We start from the raw sequence: 17077 nt of genomic DNA, 5'->3' as shown, positions 1-17077 counted from the left end.
ATAGAAATGGGACTCCAGGCCCAATGGTACAGTGACAGCTACCTCTTCATGTCCAATTAGTCTGACCAGCCAGACCTACTTTTTGATATTCATTATTTCCCTTCATTATAAAGGCTGTGTTCACGTGACATTTTAAGCAGCCTATAATTCAAAATGGAGGTGGTAACTATGGTAACAGTGAAAAAGCTGGACTTGTATATCTCTCCATCCACATGAAACAAACACTGTCCAACGTGGGAACTGAGCTCACATGTCTCATAAAGGGGAATAAAAGTAGTGGCAATGTTCAAAATGAGGCCGTGAGATGAATGTGGCAGGATTGTGGATCCAATCTCTTCTAAATAATAATCAGGGGAAACATATGGAGATTTTCTGTTTGGAGAATCCTTTCCAAATCTGTCTCCACTGAGTCGTATCGACCCCTGCTCCAGCTACAATAAATAATAAAAGTAGAATGTTATTGTTTTCTATTGCAAACTCATACATCTGATTAACAATGCTCCGTTGAAATGAGAACTAACTAAGTCTAGATTACTGGTTCTGCTTCAGATTATCATTCGAAATTGATGAAATAAACAACAATAACAAGGTCACCATCAAACTAAGAACACACCAAAGTTAAAAGTGGAAATATATGGAACCTGCTTGTGTCCAATAGTGTCACTATAAAGCTTCAGTAAGTCCCTCTCTGGCTGAAAAAGCTCCTCTCTGCCTCCACAGACAGAGCGCAAAACAATCTATTAAAGAACCACACTTACTGAACGGTGCGCGACCTCTTTAAATTCTTTATACAGAACAATGAAAGTTTAAATTTACCCATTTCCTCCTCTTTTATATGCTCCAATGAAGCTTGGCATCACTGAATTACATTACCCAGTAACTAGACGCGACAGCTTTATGCGCACTCGAGAAATGCAATCTGAGGGAAGGAATTTGCTTCATACGTGCACTTTCATATGAAGACGTTAATCCAATAGAAAACTGAAAGGAAATGAATACCTGCCGGGGCTTTGAAGCTTTGGAGGGCACGAATTGAGAGAGGGGGAAAGAATTCTTCAATTTTAGGTGGGGATATTGCTGGAAATGTAAATCATGTTTCAAAATTCAGAGCCAAGGTGGTACGCTTGCTTTTAACTTGGGTCAAATTCTCAAATATTCAATGTTTTTCCCGAGACAGAACCAGGTCTGGAGTATTCTGGATGTGCAGTCACTCCATTTCCTTGTACTTTTCTCGATCCTCATTGTTTTGAGTCTCATCTGGAAGCAAACAGACACAGACAGAGGGACGGCTGATAGATACCTCCAGCGTTTTGCACCTGCCGTCCAGCCGACTGCACAGGCGCTGGTAGTTGGCCACGAGCACGTCCAGCTCCGAGCGCAGCGCGTCGTGGGCCGTGGGCGGGGCTTTGGCGATGAAGCTGTTCACGCTGTCGGTGAGAAGCTTCACCTTGATCTCTTTGGAGTGGACCTCTTCCTGGCCTTTCTGCAGGAGGCCAAGGACAGACAGAGAAATAGTGAGTTTCAGGAAAAGTACATTGACATCACATTTAACCTCTTAACCCCCACCCGAACCAAGCACCAAGTTTGGCTTTATCCAAAAAAGAAAAAAAGTAAATAGCGATATCAAAATAGTGACGAAAACAAGGATGAAAATGCAAAACACAAACGTGGCGAAAAAGCAGCAAAAAATGTGCCTGAAAAGCAACACAACCACAACAAAACCAGGACAAAAAAGCTTCAAACGTGACAAAAAATGTGACAACATGGCAAAAACATTACAAAAAAGTAAAAAAAAATATGACAAAGAATTGACAAAAACATGGCAAAAAAGTGACAAAAATTTGACAAAAAAGTGACAAAAACATGGCAAAAAGGTGATAAAAACATGGCAAAAATATAACAAAAAAGTGACAAAAATATGGCACAAAAGTGACAAAAATATGGCACAAAAGTGACAAAAATATGGCAAAAAAGTGACAAAAACATGGCAAAAATATAACAAAAAAGTGACAAATATATGGCAAAAAAGTGACAAAAACATGGCAAAAAAGTGACAAAAAAGTGACAAAAACATGGCAAAAAATAACAAAAAAAGTGACAAAAACAGGGCAAAAAGTGACAAAAACATGGCAAAAATATAACAAAAAAGTGACAAAAATATGGCAAAAAAGTGACAAAAACATGGCAAAAAATAACAAAAAAGTGACAAAAACAGGGCAAAAAAGTGACAAAAATGTGACAATAACGTGGCAAAAAAATTGCTAAAAAGTGACAAAAACATTGCGAAAACATGGCAAAAAACAAGCCGGAAAAGCAAAAAAAAAAACACAAAAAAGTGACAAAAACGTGTCGAAAAAAAAAGATGCGAACGCGACAAAAACGCTTCAAAAATGAGACAAAAACGCGGCAACAACGTGATGGAAAAGTCACCAACACTTTTGTAGGTCTTAGCTTTTAAATGAGGCATCACTCTGTTGCTCTCCAGTTGAGAAGCTTTTAGATTTGGGTAAAGCTGAACTGGAGAAAATGCGCTCGGTTCAGGAGAGGTTAAACATACATAGAAATACAAATTGGCCTTTAGTTTCTTTTAAATATAGTAAAATCACCCATAGAAGCTACAAAGGAATGCACTGATGGCCTTTTCCAACATTGTGCTGCATTGTGTAGCATTGTGCTGAATAAACCGTATTCTTTAATCACTCCATAACAGGCCCCCGGGACCCTCGATTAATACACAGAGCACAAAGAGGAATAAAAATAGAATGCTTAATGGGCTGAAGGAACAATCGAATCAATGTGTCTGGTGTTGACAGAGCCGGGCGCGTGAAAAGACGTGGAGAGAGGACAAGTGAGCAAACACATCAAGGGATTAGGGAAGGAACCCATTCGAGGAAATAGTTTCCTTTGAGCCGGCAGCATAAAGGGGTGAGTCCAAAGACCGAGACAACGACTGGGAGACGGCGGTGAGGAGATTAGCGAGAGTGGAAGGACGCTAAATCAATTTTTAATTTTCAACTTTGGTCTTGAGTAAACTTTTTGGAGGCGCGGTCGGAGCAAAAGGAATGATTTTATGACACGGCTGCTGTAGACATAGAAGGGGGAAAAAACAAGCTTGTATACGGACAATGGTGGATTTACCACTTCCGAACTGTGTTGCGTGTTATAAAATGTGCAGGAGGAGATGGACTGGGCCAATTTGGGAGGTAGTTGTGACCCCAGCGCGCAACCAGACTTTGACAAACAGGACTGCGGCGCTTCAGTCCGATCCCCGAGCATTAAAATTTAAAACAAGGCAAAACAAACACAATGCTAATTAGAATCGAACGAAAACACGGGCTTGGAGAGCGGACAATGGGACTCGGGGCAGCAGCATGCCATGTCCAACTCCGCCTGAGCCATTGAGAGAAAAAAAAAAGAAAATGTGAGAGTAATCTCCAAAAGTGTGGGAGGAGAGCAGTGTGGAGAAAGTCAGGCTGACCCGACTTTGCCAACGCTGGAGCTGGAGCAGGGAGGGCTTTGCTATTGTTGTGGCTGCTATGTAGTACACAAAACGGAATACAAAATGATTACTACCGTGAAGAATACTCTGAAAAATAAGTACATGTTTGGAAATGTTGCACAACAAAGAATGGAGCTGAAACATGGATCATTTTAGGAGAAAGCTATTGGTTTATTTATTAGGATACCCATTAGCTGTACCCATGGGAAAGCTAATCATAGGAACATAGGTAGGTACACACCAGCAGCGGGGCCTGGGCATAGGCGACCCAGGAGCCCAGAGCACTGTCTTCTGGAGCGGGTGACAAATTGCACTTTAATTTTTCAACCACATTAGTCCATGCTGTCGTCATCTAACATGCCCCGACTTTCACATATGACATTGGAAACTTTTGTGTGGGAGATTTCAGTAACACTTTACATTACAGGCCAGTAAGTCCTTGGTACTTACAGATACTTAATGTGGTACTTATGGTGGTACTTACAGTGATACAGTGGCAATTCTAGGTATTTATTGTGGTACTTACAGTGGTACTTATGGTGGTACTTACAGTGGTACTTACAGTGGTAAATACTAGTAATAATAGTGGTACTTAAAGGATATTATAGTGAGAATTACAAGGTATGTACTTCTAGATACAGTGGTAACTCTTAGTAATGAAGGTTGTACTTCTTGTTTTCTTTAATGCTGATTTATGTTTTATAGTCACATAGTCCTAGAAATTACTTCTGTTTGTAGAAGTACCACATTTACTACCTATGAATTGCTGCAGTAGTATCCTTGAATTACCAATAAGTACCATTGATGTATCACTGTAACTACTAGACACTATCACTTAAGGTACCAAAGTAAATAGAAGTACAACCTTCATTACTAAGAGCATTACCACTGTATCTCTTAGTAATGAGAGATACAGCGGTAACTCTGTGTCTCCCTAATCCTAACCCCTAATCCTAACTACTAGCAATTACCACTTTTAGTACCCCAATAAGAACCTAGAATTACCACTGTAAATGCTAGTATTTACCACTGTAAGTACCACTGTAAGTACCACAATAAGAACCTAGAATTACCACTGTAAATGCTAGTATTTACCACTGTAAGTACCGCTTTAAGTACCACAATAAGTACCAAGAAGCGCCACTGTAATTACCACTGAAAGTACCACAATAAGCACATTACTAATAATTACCACTGTAAGTACCACAGATTTACTGGCCCGTAATGTAAAAATAAAGGGTTTTGTGGGTCTTAACTTTCAAATACGCTGCCCAAGAGTCGAGAAGAGTGCACTCCATTATTACATACGTACATTAGTTACCAAGCCAAAGTGGACATTGCGGTCTAGCTTCACTACTAGCACTACTGCAACCACTGCTCTCTTTAACATGTAAGCAGCCCTGCAGACCTGTGATAACTATTACCTCGCCTCTATCGACATCCAGCCACGCGTTTCATAAACTAAAAGTCTATCTCCAGTCTCCAGTCCCTCCCTCAGCACATTCTGTTTTTTTACCTTGAGCTCCTCCACAGCTTTGCGCAGCTCTTCTGGGGTCTTGTACGTAAAATCTCTTTCCAAATAGTCCTCTTCCGCCTGGTTAATCCACTCTTGCATCTCCTGCATCTCCTTCCTCAGGGCCATAGTCTTATCCAGGCCACCTTTCAGCGCCGACTTCTTTGCATAGGCCTGGGGAAAGGAAACGTAGAAACTTTAAACTGATTGAAAAGCGAAAGGGGGGGGGAAGTGACTGAGCGTGGTTTATTCGAGATACGGACCTGTTTGCAAACCATCTCCCACTGGGCGTTCAGCTCGTCCAGTTCTTTCTGAATGTGGATCGCAAACGGGGGCTCGGCTTCTTTCTTCAGATACAGGCCCACTTCGTTGATGCCGTTCACGCTGGGCTGGATGGTGTGGATGTCGTTCACCAAAGCCTGGAAATGTTTATGCGTTACGAATGCCGAACAGGGCGCAGTTGTAAAAAAGTGTCAAGTATAGTAGAAATATGCATCCTGGCTTAATTCAGTCGTAATGGGAATTCTTAGTTGGTGATTCTGCACTTATGAAGCCATCTCTTTTAAGTGACAATATACTCGTTTTCAATTTCCGCGCTATTTCCTCAAGGCTACATTCATAGATATTTTATGAACGCTCCTGATTATTGTGCGATTTCTCCAATGGCTTTTTGTCGTCCGAGCCTATTTGAGCGATCAGTCGTTTGCTGCTCAGAGCGATTTGAAAATGAGTTTTTACCGGAATATCTACCTTTACTAAATGCCTAGAAAATGAAAAATGATTTGGTTCCCTGACTAGCAGACAAGAAGGGGACTCAAATTCGGAATGATCCAAGTTGTAAAGCTGCTCAATAGGCATTTTGGGGGCGGAGCTAATGAAAGAAAGCCAACTTTTCCCTCCATTTTAGCTTTCTGTCTCTTACAGTGCACTGCTCCAGCTGTTTCTCCAGAGCCTCGGAGTCTCCCAGCGCCGGCCACTCCTCGTTCAAAAACACGTCCACATCTGCCATCCACTTCTTCAGCGTCTTCACATCATTCTGAGGGGATACAGAATTTACAAAAAGACTCAACTCATGCGCCGATCAAAAGCCCTTATGATTTATACACGGGGCAGGGCCGACCTCAAACTGAATGAGCTTGGCCATCAGCTCCTGCAGCCTCTGGGAGCTGTCTGCCAGTGTGGCGCCCAGTCGTTTCCAGCGAGCCAAGATGCCATCCAGCTCAGCGCGGTACCTGAACGAGACAGACTCAATTTCAGAAATAGAGTTTGTTTTCGTGTCGCCTGGTGCTCAGGTTTTCAGACGAATGGAGAGAATGGCATTGGTTAGAGACAGAATTTTGAAGTCGGGCCGGCTAACTTCAGGCAATGTTTAAGAAAGTATAAAGATGCCTGCGATTGACCTTTCGAGTAATACTGTGCTGCATGAGTTGTGAATCTTCGATGAAGGTTCTTGAGTCATCTTCTGGCTTCTGTAGTTGAAGTGTTGGATGTTTCGCCTCTCTTCTGAATGGCTAATGAGGCTGGAACTCAGCCCAGGACAAATCGATAGGCAGGTAATTAGCAGTGATCAGCTGAAAGTAGGGCCATTGAGACTTAGAACTTCAAAAGGTGTTTACTCACAGGTGAGAGTAGGGTCACTGAGACTGAAGCTCAGGTGAGCGTAGAGTCACTGAGACTGAAGCTCAGGTGAGAGTAGAGTCACTGAGACTGAAGCTCAGGTGAGAGTAGGGTCACTGAGACTGAAGCTCAGGTGAGAGTAGGGTCACTGAGACTGAAGCTCAGGTGAGAGTAGGGTCATTGTGTCAGAAGCTCAGGTGAGAGTAGGGTCACAGAGACTGAAGCTCAGATAAGAGTAGGGTCACTGAGACTGAAGCTCAGGTGAGAGTAGGGTCACAGAGACTGAAGCTCAGGTGAGAGTAGAGTCACTGAGACTGAAGCTCAGGTGAGAGTAGAGTCACTGAGACTGAAGCTCAGGTGAGAGTAGGGTCACAGAGACTGAAGCTCAGATAAGAGTAGGGTCATTGTGTCTGAATCTCAGGTGAGAGTAGGGTCATTGTGTCTGAAGCTCAGGTGAGAGTAGGGTCACTGAGAGTGAAGCTCAGGTGAGAGTAGAGTCACTGAGAGTGAAGCTCAGGTGAGAGTAGGGTCACTGAGATTGAAGCTCAGGTGAGAGTAAGGTCATTGAGACTGAAGCTCAGGTGAGAGTAGGGTCATTGAGACTGAAGCTCAGGTGAGAGTAGGGTCATTGAGACTGAAGCTCAGGTGAGAGTAGGGTCATTGAGACTGAAGCTCAGGTGAGAGTAGGGTCCTTGAGACTGAAGCTCAGGTGAGAGTAGGGTCCTTGAGACTGAAGCTCAGGTGAGAGTAGGGTCATTGAGACTGAAGCTCAGGTGAGAGTAGGGTCATTGAGACTGAAGCTCAGGTGAGAGTAGGGTGATTGTGTCTGAAGCTCAGGTGAGAGTTGGGTCACTGAGACTGAAGCTCAGGTGAGAGTAGGGTCACTGAGACTGAAGCTCAGGTGAGAGTAGGGTCATTGAGACTGAAGCTCAGGTGAGAGTAGGGTCACTGAGACTGAAGCTCAGGTGAGAGTAGGGTCACTGAGACTGAAGCTCAGGTGAGTAGGGTCATTGTGTCTGAAGCTCAGGTGAGAGTAGGGTCACTGAGACTGAAGCTCAGGTGAGAGTAGGGTCATTGTGTCTGAAGCTCAGGTGAGAGTTGGGTCATTGAGACTGAAGCTCAGGTGAGAGTAGGGTCATTGAGACTGAAGCTCAGGTGAGAGTAGGGTCATTGAGACTGAAGCTCAGGTGAGAGTAGGGTCATTGAGACTGAAGCTCAGGTGAGAGTAGGGTCATTGTGTCTGAAGCTCAGGTGAGAGTTGGGTCACTGAGACTGAAGCTCAGGTGAGAGTAGGGTCACTGAGACTGAAGCTCAGGTGAGAGTAGGGTCACTGAGACTGAAGCTCAGGTGAGAGTAGGGTCACTGAGACTGAAGCTCAGGTGAGAGTAGGGTCATTGAGACTGAAGCTCAGGTGAGAGTAGGGTCATTGTGTCTGAAGCTCAGGTGAGAGTAGGGTCACTGAGACTGAAGCTCAGGTGAGAGTAGGGTCACTGAGACTGAAGCTCAGGTGAGTAGGGTCATTGTGTCTGAAGCTCAGGTGAGAGTAGGGTCACTGAGACTGAAGCTCAGGTGAGAGTAGGGTCATTGAGACTGAAGCTCAGGTGAGAGTAGGGTCACTGAGACTGAAGCTCAGGTGAGAGTAGGGTCATTGTGTCTGAAGCTCAGGTGAGAGTAGGGTCATTGTGTCTGAAGCTCAGGTGAGAGTAGGGTCACTGAGAGTGAAGCTCAGGTGAGAGTAGAGTCACTGAGACTGAAGCTCAGGTGAGAGTAGAGTCATTGTGTCTGAAGCTCAGGTGAGAGTAGGGTCATTGTGTCTGAAGCTCAGGTGAGAGTAGGGTCACTGAGATTGAAGCTCAGGTGAGAGTAAGGTCATTGAGACTGAAGCTCAGGTGAGAGTAGGGTCATTGAGACTGAAGCTCAGGTGAGAGTAGGGTGATTGTGTCTGAAGCTCAGGTGAGAGTTGGGTCACTGAGACTGAAGCTCAGGTGAGAGTAGGGTCACTGAGACTGAAGCTCAGGTGAGAGTAGGGTCATTGAGACTGAAGCTCAGGTGAGAGTAGGGTCACTGAGACTGAAGCTCAGGTGAGAGTAGGGTCACTGAGACTGAAGCTCAGGTGAGTAGGGTCATTGTGTCTGAAGCTCAGGTGAGAGTAGGGTCACTGAGACTGAAGCTCAGGTGAGAGTAGGGTCATTGTGTCTGAAGCTCAGGTGAGAGTTGGGTCATTGAGACTGAAGCTCAGGTGAGAGTAGGGTCATTGAGACTGAAGCTCAGGTGAGAGTAGGGTCATTGAGACTGAAGCTCAGGTGAGAGTAGGGTCATTGAGACTGAAGCTCAGGTGAGAGTAGGGTCATTGTGTCTGAAGCTCAGGTGAGAGTTGGGTCACTGAGACTGAAGCTCAGGTGAGAGTAGGGTCACTGAGACTGAAGCTCAGGTGAGAGTAGGGTCACTGAGACTGAAGCTCAGGTGAGAGTAGGGTCACTGAGACTGAAGCTCAGGTGAGAGTAGGGTCATTGAGACTGAAGCTCAGGTGAGAGTAGGGTCATTGTGTCTGAAGCTCAGGTGAGAGTAGGGTCACTGAGACTGAAGCTCAGGTGAGAGTAGGGTCACTGAGACTGAAGCTCAGGTGAGTAGGGTCATTGTGTCTGAAGCTCAGGTGAGAGTAGGGTCACTGAGACTGAAGCTCAGGTGAGAGTAGGGTCATTGAGACTGAAGCTCAGGTGAGAGTAGGGTCACTGAGACTGAAGCTCAGGTGAGAGTAGGGTCATTGTGTCTGAAGCTCAGGTGAGAGTAGGGTCATTGTGTCTGAAGCTCAGGTGAGAGTAGGGTCACTGAGAGTGAAGCTCAGGTGAGAGTAGAGTCACTGAGACTGAAGCTCAGGTGAGAGTAGAGTCATTGTGTCTGAAGCTCAGGTGAGAGTAGGGTCATTGTGTCTGAAGCTCAGGTGAGAGTAGGGTCACTGAGATTGAAGCTCAGGTGAGAGTAAGGTCATTGAGACTGAAGCTCAGGTGAGAGTAGGGTCATTGAGACTGAAGCTCAGGTGAGAGTAGGGTCATTGAGACTGAAGCTCAGGTGAGAGTAGGGTCCTTGAGACTGAAGCTCAGGTGAGAGTAGGGTCCTTGAGACTGAAGCTCAGGTGAGAGTAGGGTCATTGAGACTGAAGCTCAGGTGAGAGTAGGGTCATTGAGACTGAAGCTCAGGTGAGAGTAGGGTCACTGAGACTGAAGCTCAGGTGAGTAGGGTCATTGTGTCTGAAGCTCAGGTGAGAGTAGGGTCATTGAGACTGAAGCTCAGGTGAGAGTAGGGTCATTGAGACTGAAGCTCAGGTGAGAGTAGGGTCATTGTGTCTGAAGCTCAGGTGAGAGTTGGGTCACTGAGACTGAAGCTCAGGTGAGAGTAGGGTCACTGAGACTGAAGCTCAGGTGAGAGTAGGGTCACTGAGACTGAAGCTCAGGTGAGAGTAGGGTCACTGAGACTGAAGCTCAGGTGAGAGTAGGGTCATTGAGACTGAAGCTCAGGTGAGAGTAGGGTCATTGTGTCTGAAGCTCAGGTGAGAGTAGGGTCACTGAGACTGAAGCTCAGGTGAGAGTAGGGTCACTGAGACTGAAGCTCAGGTGAGTAGGGTCATTGTGTCTGAAGCTCAGGTGAGAGTAGGGTCACTGAGACTGAAGCTCAGGTGAGAGTAGGGTCATTGAGACTGAAGCTCAGGTGAGAGTAGGGTCACTGAGACTGAAGCTCAGGTGAGAGTAGGGTCATTGTGTCTGAAGCTCAGGTGAGAGTAGGGTCATTGTGTCTGAAGCTCAGGTGAGAGTAGGGTCATTGTGTCTGAAGCTCAGGTGAGAGTAGGGTCATTGTGTCTGAAGCTCAGGTGAGAGTAGGGTCATTGTGTCTGAAGCTCAGGTGAGAGTAGGGTCATTGTGTCTGAAGCTCAGGTGAGAGTAGGGTTACTGAGACTGAAGCTCAGGTGAGAGTAGGGTCATTGAGACTGAAGCTCAGGTGAGAGTAGGGTCATTGTGTCTGAAGCTCAGGTGAGAGTAGGGTTACTGAGACTGAAGCTCAGGTGAGAGTAGGGTCATTGAGACTGAAGCTCAGGTGAGAGTAGGGTCATTGTGTCTGAAGCTCAGGTGAGAGTAGGGTTACTGAGACTGAAGCTCAGGTGAGAGTAGGGTCACTGAGACTGAAGCTCAGGTGAGAGTGGCCATTAATAGAAGGGAGGGGCCTAGCCATGGTAACTCTTACCAGTGGTCTTTATTAAGTCATCGGGCTGAGCTGAAACTTTAGTGTTGCTGACGAAGCCTTTGGGATGGGAGGTGAAGCGTCTTACTTCAACTACATAGTACAGAAGACAACCCAAGAACCTTCATCAAAGACTGTTCTGCATGCTCATATGAATACATAGAATTAAAATGATGTTTCTCACAAACCCTGGATGTGAACAGTCTATTGGACAAAATCTCAAAGTATGAACACAATAGGCTGTCGAGCCTCCTGCTTCGGCCGAGTGACACGGCCATTTCACCTCTATCACACACTCACCCGCCGAAAACCCTGCCCTTTTGAGTTTTTGAACTTCTTCATTGCATTTTTTTTTTTCTGGCGACTTGTATGACTCAATTTTCTGTGTCGCTGGTCAGGGTCAGCCACTGTCAGCAGGGGCTCGAGCTTAGTTTTATTTTTATGACATTAGCCCATATTGCAAACTGGAAGTGCACAGAGCAGCGGCCAATGTCATTTCAGTACAACAGAACATCATCATTTTGACAAGAAACATTACATTACTTTTCTTTTTAGTCTTACTTCTGGCAGATATCCGGCGGCGCCTTCTGGAACACCGGCTCCACGGCTGAGGTGAGGTAGTCCACTTCCTCCTGGTGCTCCTCCAGCGACGCCTGCAGAGCCTGCGCACCAAAGCAGGCAAAACAGAAACACGTTCAGGCTCCGTCCGTACAACATGTCCGCCCTGCCTCCATGTTTCCTCTGCCTCTCTCCTCTCACTGTGTCAACAAGTCTCCAGAGAAAGATACCCCAGCCTTCTCGGCTCCTCGTGTCATTTATTGGATATCCATCTATCTGGCGAGCTGCGGACCATGAGCGCTTCGGGCTAAAGTCATTTTAGAATGTGGAGGGGAATGATGTTCGTGAGGTTATGAGAGGCAAAGAAGATAAATAACTTGGCAAGAGTAGATGTCGTATTCAATTTGAGTTTATAATTCTATTTCAGCGTCTTTATAAGTAAAAGAAAAATGGATACAGGGCCTTTGCACAGTGTTCTTATTTGCTTCCTCATTAGTGGAATAAATGACAGTCGGTTTCAGGATGTCACACTCAAATCTTTAAGTCTTGATCAATTCCCCGGCACGTAACGGAGAAGGGAAGGAGATAAGGCGTTTGCTTTCGGCGGTCTGTGCCTCGTCTGCGGAGCCTGCCGGATTACAGACGAAGGTGGGTAAACTCTTTTTTTTCCAACCTTAGAGGAAGTCTTTTCAGGAAGGGGGAAATCCAAGTTTGCCGGCAGGTAGCTCAGCGCGGGCTTAGGCTAGCTTAGTTCGAGCACAGGCCATCCGTCAGTTAGCGTGGCTTTACCGAACAATCCGGCCCCCTCTGCACGGCCGGATCCCGAACACATTCAGCCCTGACGATGTTTCGCGAGGCATTTTTTTTTAGTGAGGTTGCCCTGAACGGAGCGATGGAGTCGTCATACCACTTTGCGACACCATTTGGAACACAGCGTTATCCATTTTGAAAGCTTTGACCTCCATTCACTCGCTTTATGGCGATGGCAAGGCTACATCGCGCCCGATTCTATTTAGCGGCGTCTGGGCCATTTACAAGCCTGAATGGGAGACGGCGGCGCTTTCCTGCCCCGGCATAATCGCCCTTAGTTCAAAGAGAGTTTTTCGAGATCAAAAGTATTAAATGAAACAAGATAGCAGATAATTAATCACTCCGGAGAACGTGACCGCACTTCAATCTATAGCCTGGATTGATTGTTTAAGGCCCAGAGGAGTCGCTGTAATCATGGGCACCTTTCAAATTCACTGTTGCGTCCACAAATCACTTTTTAATGCGTCAGCTGTTTTTGTTTTCCGGCCACCCTTTAATTTATCTGAGCGGCCGGGTACAAGAAAACACGTGTAACCAATCAGGCGGGGGCTGTCTTGTTGAGGGATTAGACAGGAAACAGCGTTGAAATTAGCGACGCCTTATCAGCATGCAAAATGAATCTCTGGCTATTATCTACAATCAACTTTAATTAATCTCCGTGATGCTACAAGGCCATTATCAGGTGAGAAGGGGGCCCACGCAGTGCACGGGCTCTCCAGCGAGGGCGACCTTGAGTTGCGGCTGATAGGGATCTCGGGCTTGTTATTCTTTACAGCAGCGGCAATATGGATCTGTGTTCTCCGAGCGACAGACGGGAGGAATAATGCCTAGGCCTAGGACTTTGCTCACTGTCAAGTCTTGAAAAAGCTTCACACACGCAGAATCCAAAATCTCTGTCTGTAGATAATCGTGAATGCATTGGTGATCCGCTAGTCTTTCTCTAACCTCACCCACAACCCAAGAAATGTAATATTCTTGTGGATTCCTTCCTGGATTCATTAAAATGGATTACGGCAGGAGTTTGCTTTCCAGTAATAACGCCGCGTTGGATCCTCGTTGTTGTAACACGCTGTTTCTTTGTGTTCCTGCCGCAGCTGTTTGTCTGTTTGGGCTTCTTGTATCGGCGAAGGAGGGAGACAGTGACAGTGATTTGCTCCGGAGGGACCGGGGCCGCTCCTCTCATAACCACACAGGAGACTCTCAGACCAGAGACAGGCCGCTCGCTGAATCTTAAACAATCTCTCCAAGAAGCTTCATCTTTGGACGGAAAGCACTCTCCGCGCCGCTTTAATATTGAATGGTCCTGATGTGTCTACTTAGAGGAATCAAATGGGAGACGCGCTGAAATATTTATGAACAAAGTGCACTGGGGCTGTTGCAATTCAAATCACACGCCCACTCGCTTTAAAGCGGTTAATAACGGGCGTTTGGCGATAAAAACGTATTTAGATGGTGTGTCTAATATATACAATAAGGACGCGCGAGCTGAGAGGGAAATTGTTTCGGAGCTTAAGGAAAGTCAAAAGATTAAATGGAGGTGGTGCCGGGCTTTGTTGGCTACAGTAGAGATTGCGGTGAAACTTTTCGGCTTGCTCCTGCATGTTATCTGAAGAAAGCACATCTGATGGGACTTAAAGCTGTTAATGGAAGTAATTGGATAAGTTTGAAAAGAGTTAGAAATCATTCACCTAAGCAACATTTCGGATTTTGTTAAATAGATAAAAATTGCATTATCTTAACCTTAACCTTCTGTTTTCAAGGTGTACTATTCCTCCATCTGATATTCGCAACTTCGGTGCATAATTGTATAAGACATAAAGCACTTTAAAGGACTTTTTGTTGGTTGATGCCGTGTATGGTCCCCCAAAACAGTCAATATTGGCTCGTTTCCACCAGCCCTACCCTTCTCTACTCTACTTGGTTTGGTCCTACTCTACTTGGCCTGGTTGTGTTTCCACTATTCTGTAGAATCTGATACTGTATCCATGGTTAACAGGGTGTATCCATGGATATGGCTTTGCTTTTGACTATATCCATTGGAAACAGTACCTGCTTGGCCTGGTTAGTACCAGGGCCAAGCAGGTACTAAAAAAAGTACCAGTTAACTGTAAAGTGGGCTGGTGGAAACAATTCAAATGCAGGCAAAGTAGAGCAGGGTAGAGTAGAGTAGGGTAGGTGGAATCGAGCCATAAGTGACTAAAAGGGGGCCACCTTTTCCGCCACATATTGACTAAAAGGGTTCAAAATCCCCCTCCTGGAACTTCCACCTTAACGTGGTGGAGGGGTGGAGTGCCCGAATGATCCTGGGAGCTCTGTTGTCTGGGGCTTGGTGCCCCGGGTAGGGTCTCCCATGGCAAACAGGTCTTAAGTGACGGGTCAGCCAAAGAGCGGTTCAGAAACCCCTTATGAGAGACCAACAGGCCTGTTAAATCGTGAGGCCACCCTCCCGTGGACCAACCACCAGCAGGAGGCGCCATAAGGGGCTGGTGCAATGTGACTTGGGCAGCTCGGTTACGGCTGCCCCCACGACCCAGCAACAAAAAAGTGGAAGAAGATGTCCACTTTTATATTTGCACAAAAACACAATCAATTCTTCTTTGTGAATGCACCTTCACTGAAAATGACAGATACACTTTTAAAATTTTGTCCCAGTAGGAAAATGTAGCTGCATTTGACCCATCCTGAACCAGCGCCTCAGGGAGCAGCGAGCGACCGCATATCCAGCTTTAGGAGCACCTCGCTGAAGGCTTTCCCCTGCTGTTATAATGTTATGGCAGGTGGTCATAATGTAATGCTTGACTGTAGTGCAAAAACTGGCTGTAAATGATATTCCTGTCTAAATAATGCCTCACACGGCTGTCTCCGCTGAAGACTGTTGCCTTCCTCGCCGCTCTGCTTCTCACTTAATGGGCCTTGTCATGTGTTTTCTTCTTCTCTCCTCTTGTCCAAAAGAATGCTCTAACCGCCAGTCGTTTTGGCACTTTGGCATCGCCGGCGGCAATATAACTTTACAGCTCGTAGTAAAAACTGATTACTGTCTTACACAGCCCTGCGGGATTACGGCCGCCGGTCCCATTCGCTTTTATGGGGATTTGCGAACGGATTTGGCAACAAAAGGCGAAATTCCTTTGGTCACAGCGCAGCAAAGCGTCATCGTACAGTAACAGAAACGGGTGTCGGATATTGTGGGACGTGGGGAGAAGAGGCGCTCTGTGTGATCCGATACCTGGATGTCCGTGTGCCGCTGCTCCATGACGGGCAAGTCGGTGACGGCGGTGGACGGGACGGCTAGCTTGGCCTCGCATTGCTGTAACCACGCCAACAGCGCCGCGAGGGTTTCCTTATAGCGGGCCGGAGGCAAGCTATCCAAAACTGCACACAGAGAGAAACACACACAAAAAATGACCCAAATATGCTTTCACACCACTTCAGCTGTAGTAACTGTCATCGTGGATGCTTCTCCACCCCCCACACTCATTCACCGTGGGAGTGTTTTTCCTCCATCAGAAAGTTACACTCCATCAGCTCACTCGCTCTGAAGTACAACCGGGTTTGCCAGAGAGCACCCACATAGTGTCAGCGATGTTTGGAGTGACAAATGTCTCAGCCCACCACAGCCGCCCCGCACTAGGATCTCTGTTGCTAAGCGGCTTCATTTTATAATCTTTATAAACTACACCCGATATTGCCTTGTGTGGGTAGATATGTTCTTCATGTTCTTCTCACAAATTAATACTATTGTTTGCGCTGCGTTCAGACTCTCGGTTTAATAAAGAGAAGAAAAAAAGAAGAGAAATAAAGGCTTTTCTCTTGTTGCATTTTTAGGAAAACACAACACTGTTTGGAAAGCCTTGTCACGTTCCATTGGAGTGACTCATATGTTTGCCATTGGCTCGCTGGGGTGCGCTGACACCTCTTCACCTGTGTGTTAGCGTGTCACAGAGTTCAATTTGTACTGCTATTCTCCCACCGGCGGCACGGCGCTCGGTTCGGATCAGGGAGGCAGAAGGAGAAGAAGGGGGGGGGGAGATAGCGGGCCGTTGACATAACCGGAGTGGATGGGCTATTTATTTATAACGTGGCGGAATCGGGGGCCGGTAACGCTGGCGGACGGGGGGAGAGTGGCAGCTGGAGATGAGAGCAGTGAGACGGCTCCTTCCCCAAACACAAACAGCGTTTTTTTAGGGAGATTGACGCGCGTGGATGTAGACTCTCGCCCAGGCAGATTACCGCGGGATGCCCCCCCAAAAGCTGTAAAGGAACGTGCGTAACAGAAGGCGGTATTGATATCCGGAGGTTGACTCAGGAAGATTCTGAGGTCCATGAGATCGATACAAATGCTTAATTGTAAAATGCACAAGTCGTTTTCCACAGTTATCTGAGCTTATACTGCGGGAGGACAAAACCAATTATTCCACTACTAGATTAAAATAAAAAGGTTAGGTACGAGGTGAAGAGCCTTAACAAAGAGCGTGTGGCGGTTGTATAAATAAGTATGGAAATGGACACGGCCTCCTAAATGTTACTGAAGCCATGTGCTGGGCAAGATGAAGCAAACCTAAATGGTAAATGGTAAGTATGGAGTGAATGAATAATGTAAAGCCTCTTTGCGTGTCCAGAAAAGTGCTATATAAAACCAATGCATTATTATTATTATCATTAACTGTATGTCATACTTAAAAATAGCTAGTTTAGGAAGTATATTTCACAAAACGAATTGAAAACAAACCTCTATGGCAGGGGTGTCCTAACATTTTTCACAGAGGGCCGTATATTCACATATACAGAGCATGGAGGGCCACAGATCAGTGGTCAATGCATTCAAACATTATACTGCGTGTATTTAA

General features: G+C 46.0%; 1 protein-coding gene across 13 annotated transcripts in view; it reads right to left on the bottom strand.

Annotated features, from left to right (window-relative positions):
* The window catches only part of dmd (dystrophin), a 163261-nt gene that overhangs the window by 88208 nt on the left and 57976 nt on the right, over window positions 1-17077 (bottom strand). For all 13 annotated transcript variants that reach the window (XR_013794166.1, XM_079581873.1, XM_079581867.1 and 10 more), the window contains 7 exons: window positions 15457-15602; window positions 11424-11524; window positions 6133-6244; window positions 5935-6048; window positions 5276-5431; window positions 5016-5186; window positions 1301-1483 (listed from right to left, as the gene is read on the bottom strand). Coding sequence is in view for 12 of the 13 variants with exons in the window: in XM_079581873.1 (XP_079437999.1) it covers window positions 1301-1483; window positions 5016-5186; window positions 5276-5431; window positions 5935-6048; window positions 6133-6244; window positions 11424-11524; window positions 15457-15602 (983 nt within the window). In the remaining variant the exon portion in view is untranslated. The remainder of the gene's footprint in view (window positions 1-1300; window positions 1484-5015; window positions 5187-5275; window positions 5432-5934; window positions 6049-6132; window positions 6245-11423; window positions 11525-15456; window positions 15603-17077) is intronic.

The sequence above is a fragment of the Gobius niger genome, assembly GCF_951799975.1.
Source record: "Gobius niger genome assembly, chromosome: 23".
Taxonomy (NCBI): domain Eukaryota; kingdom Metazoa; phylum Chordata; class Actinopteri; order Gobiiformes; family Gobiidae; genus Gobius; species Gobius niger.
Note: the sequence above shows the minus strand (reverse complement) of the source record. Positions and strands in the feature narration are given on the sequence as shown.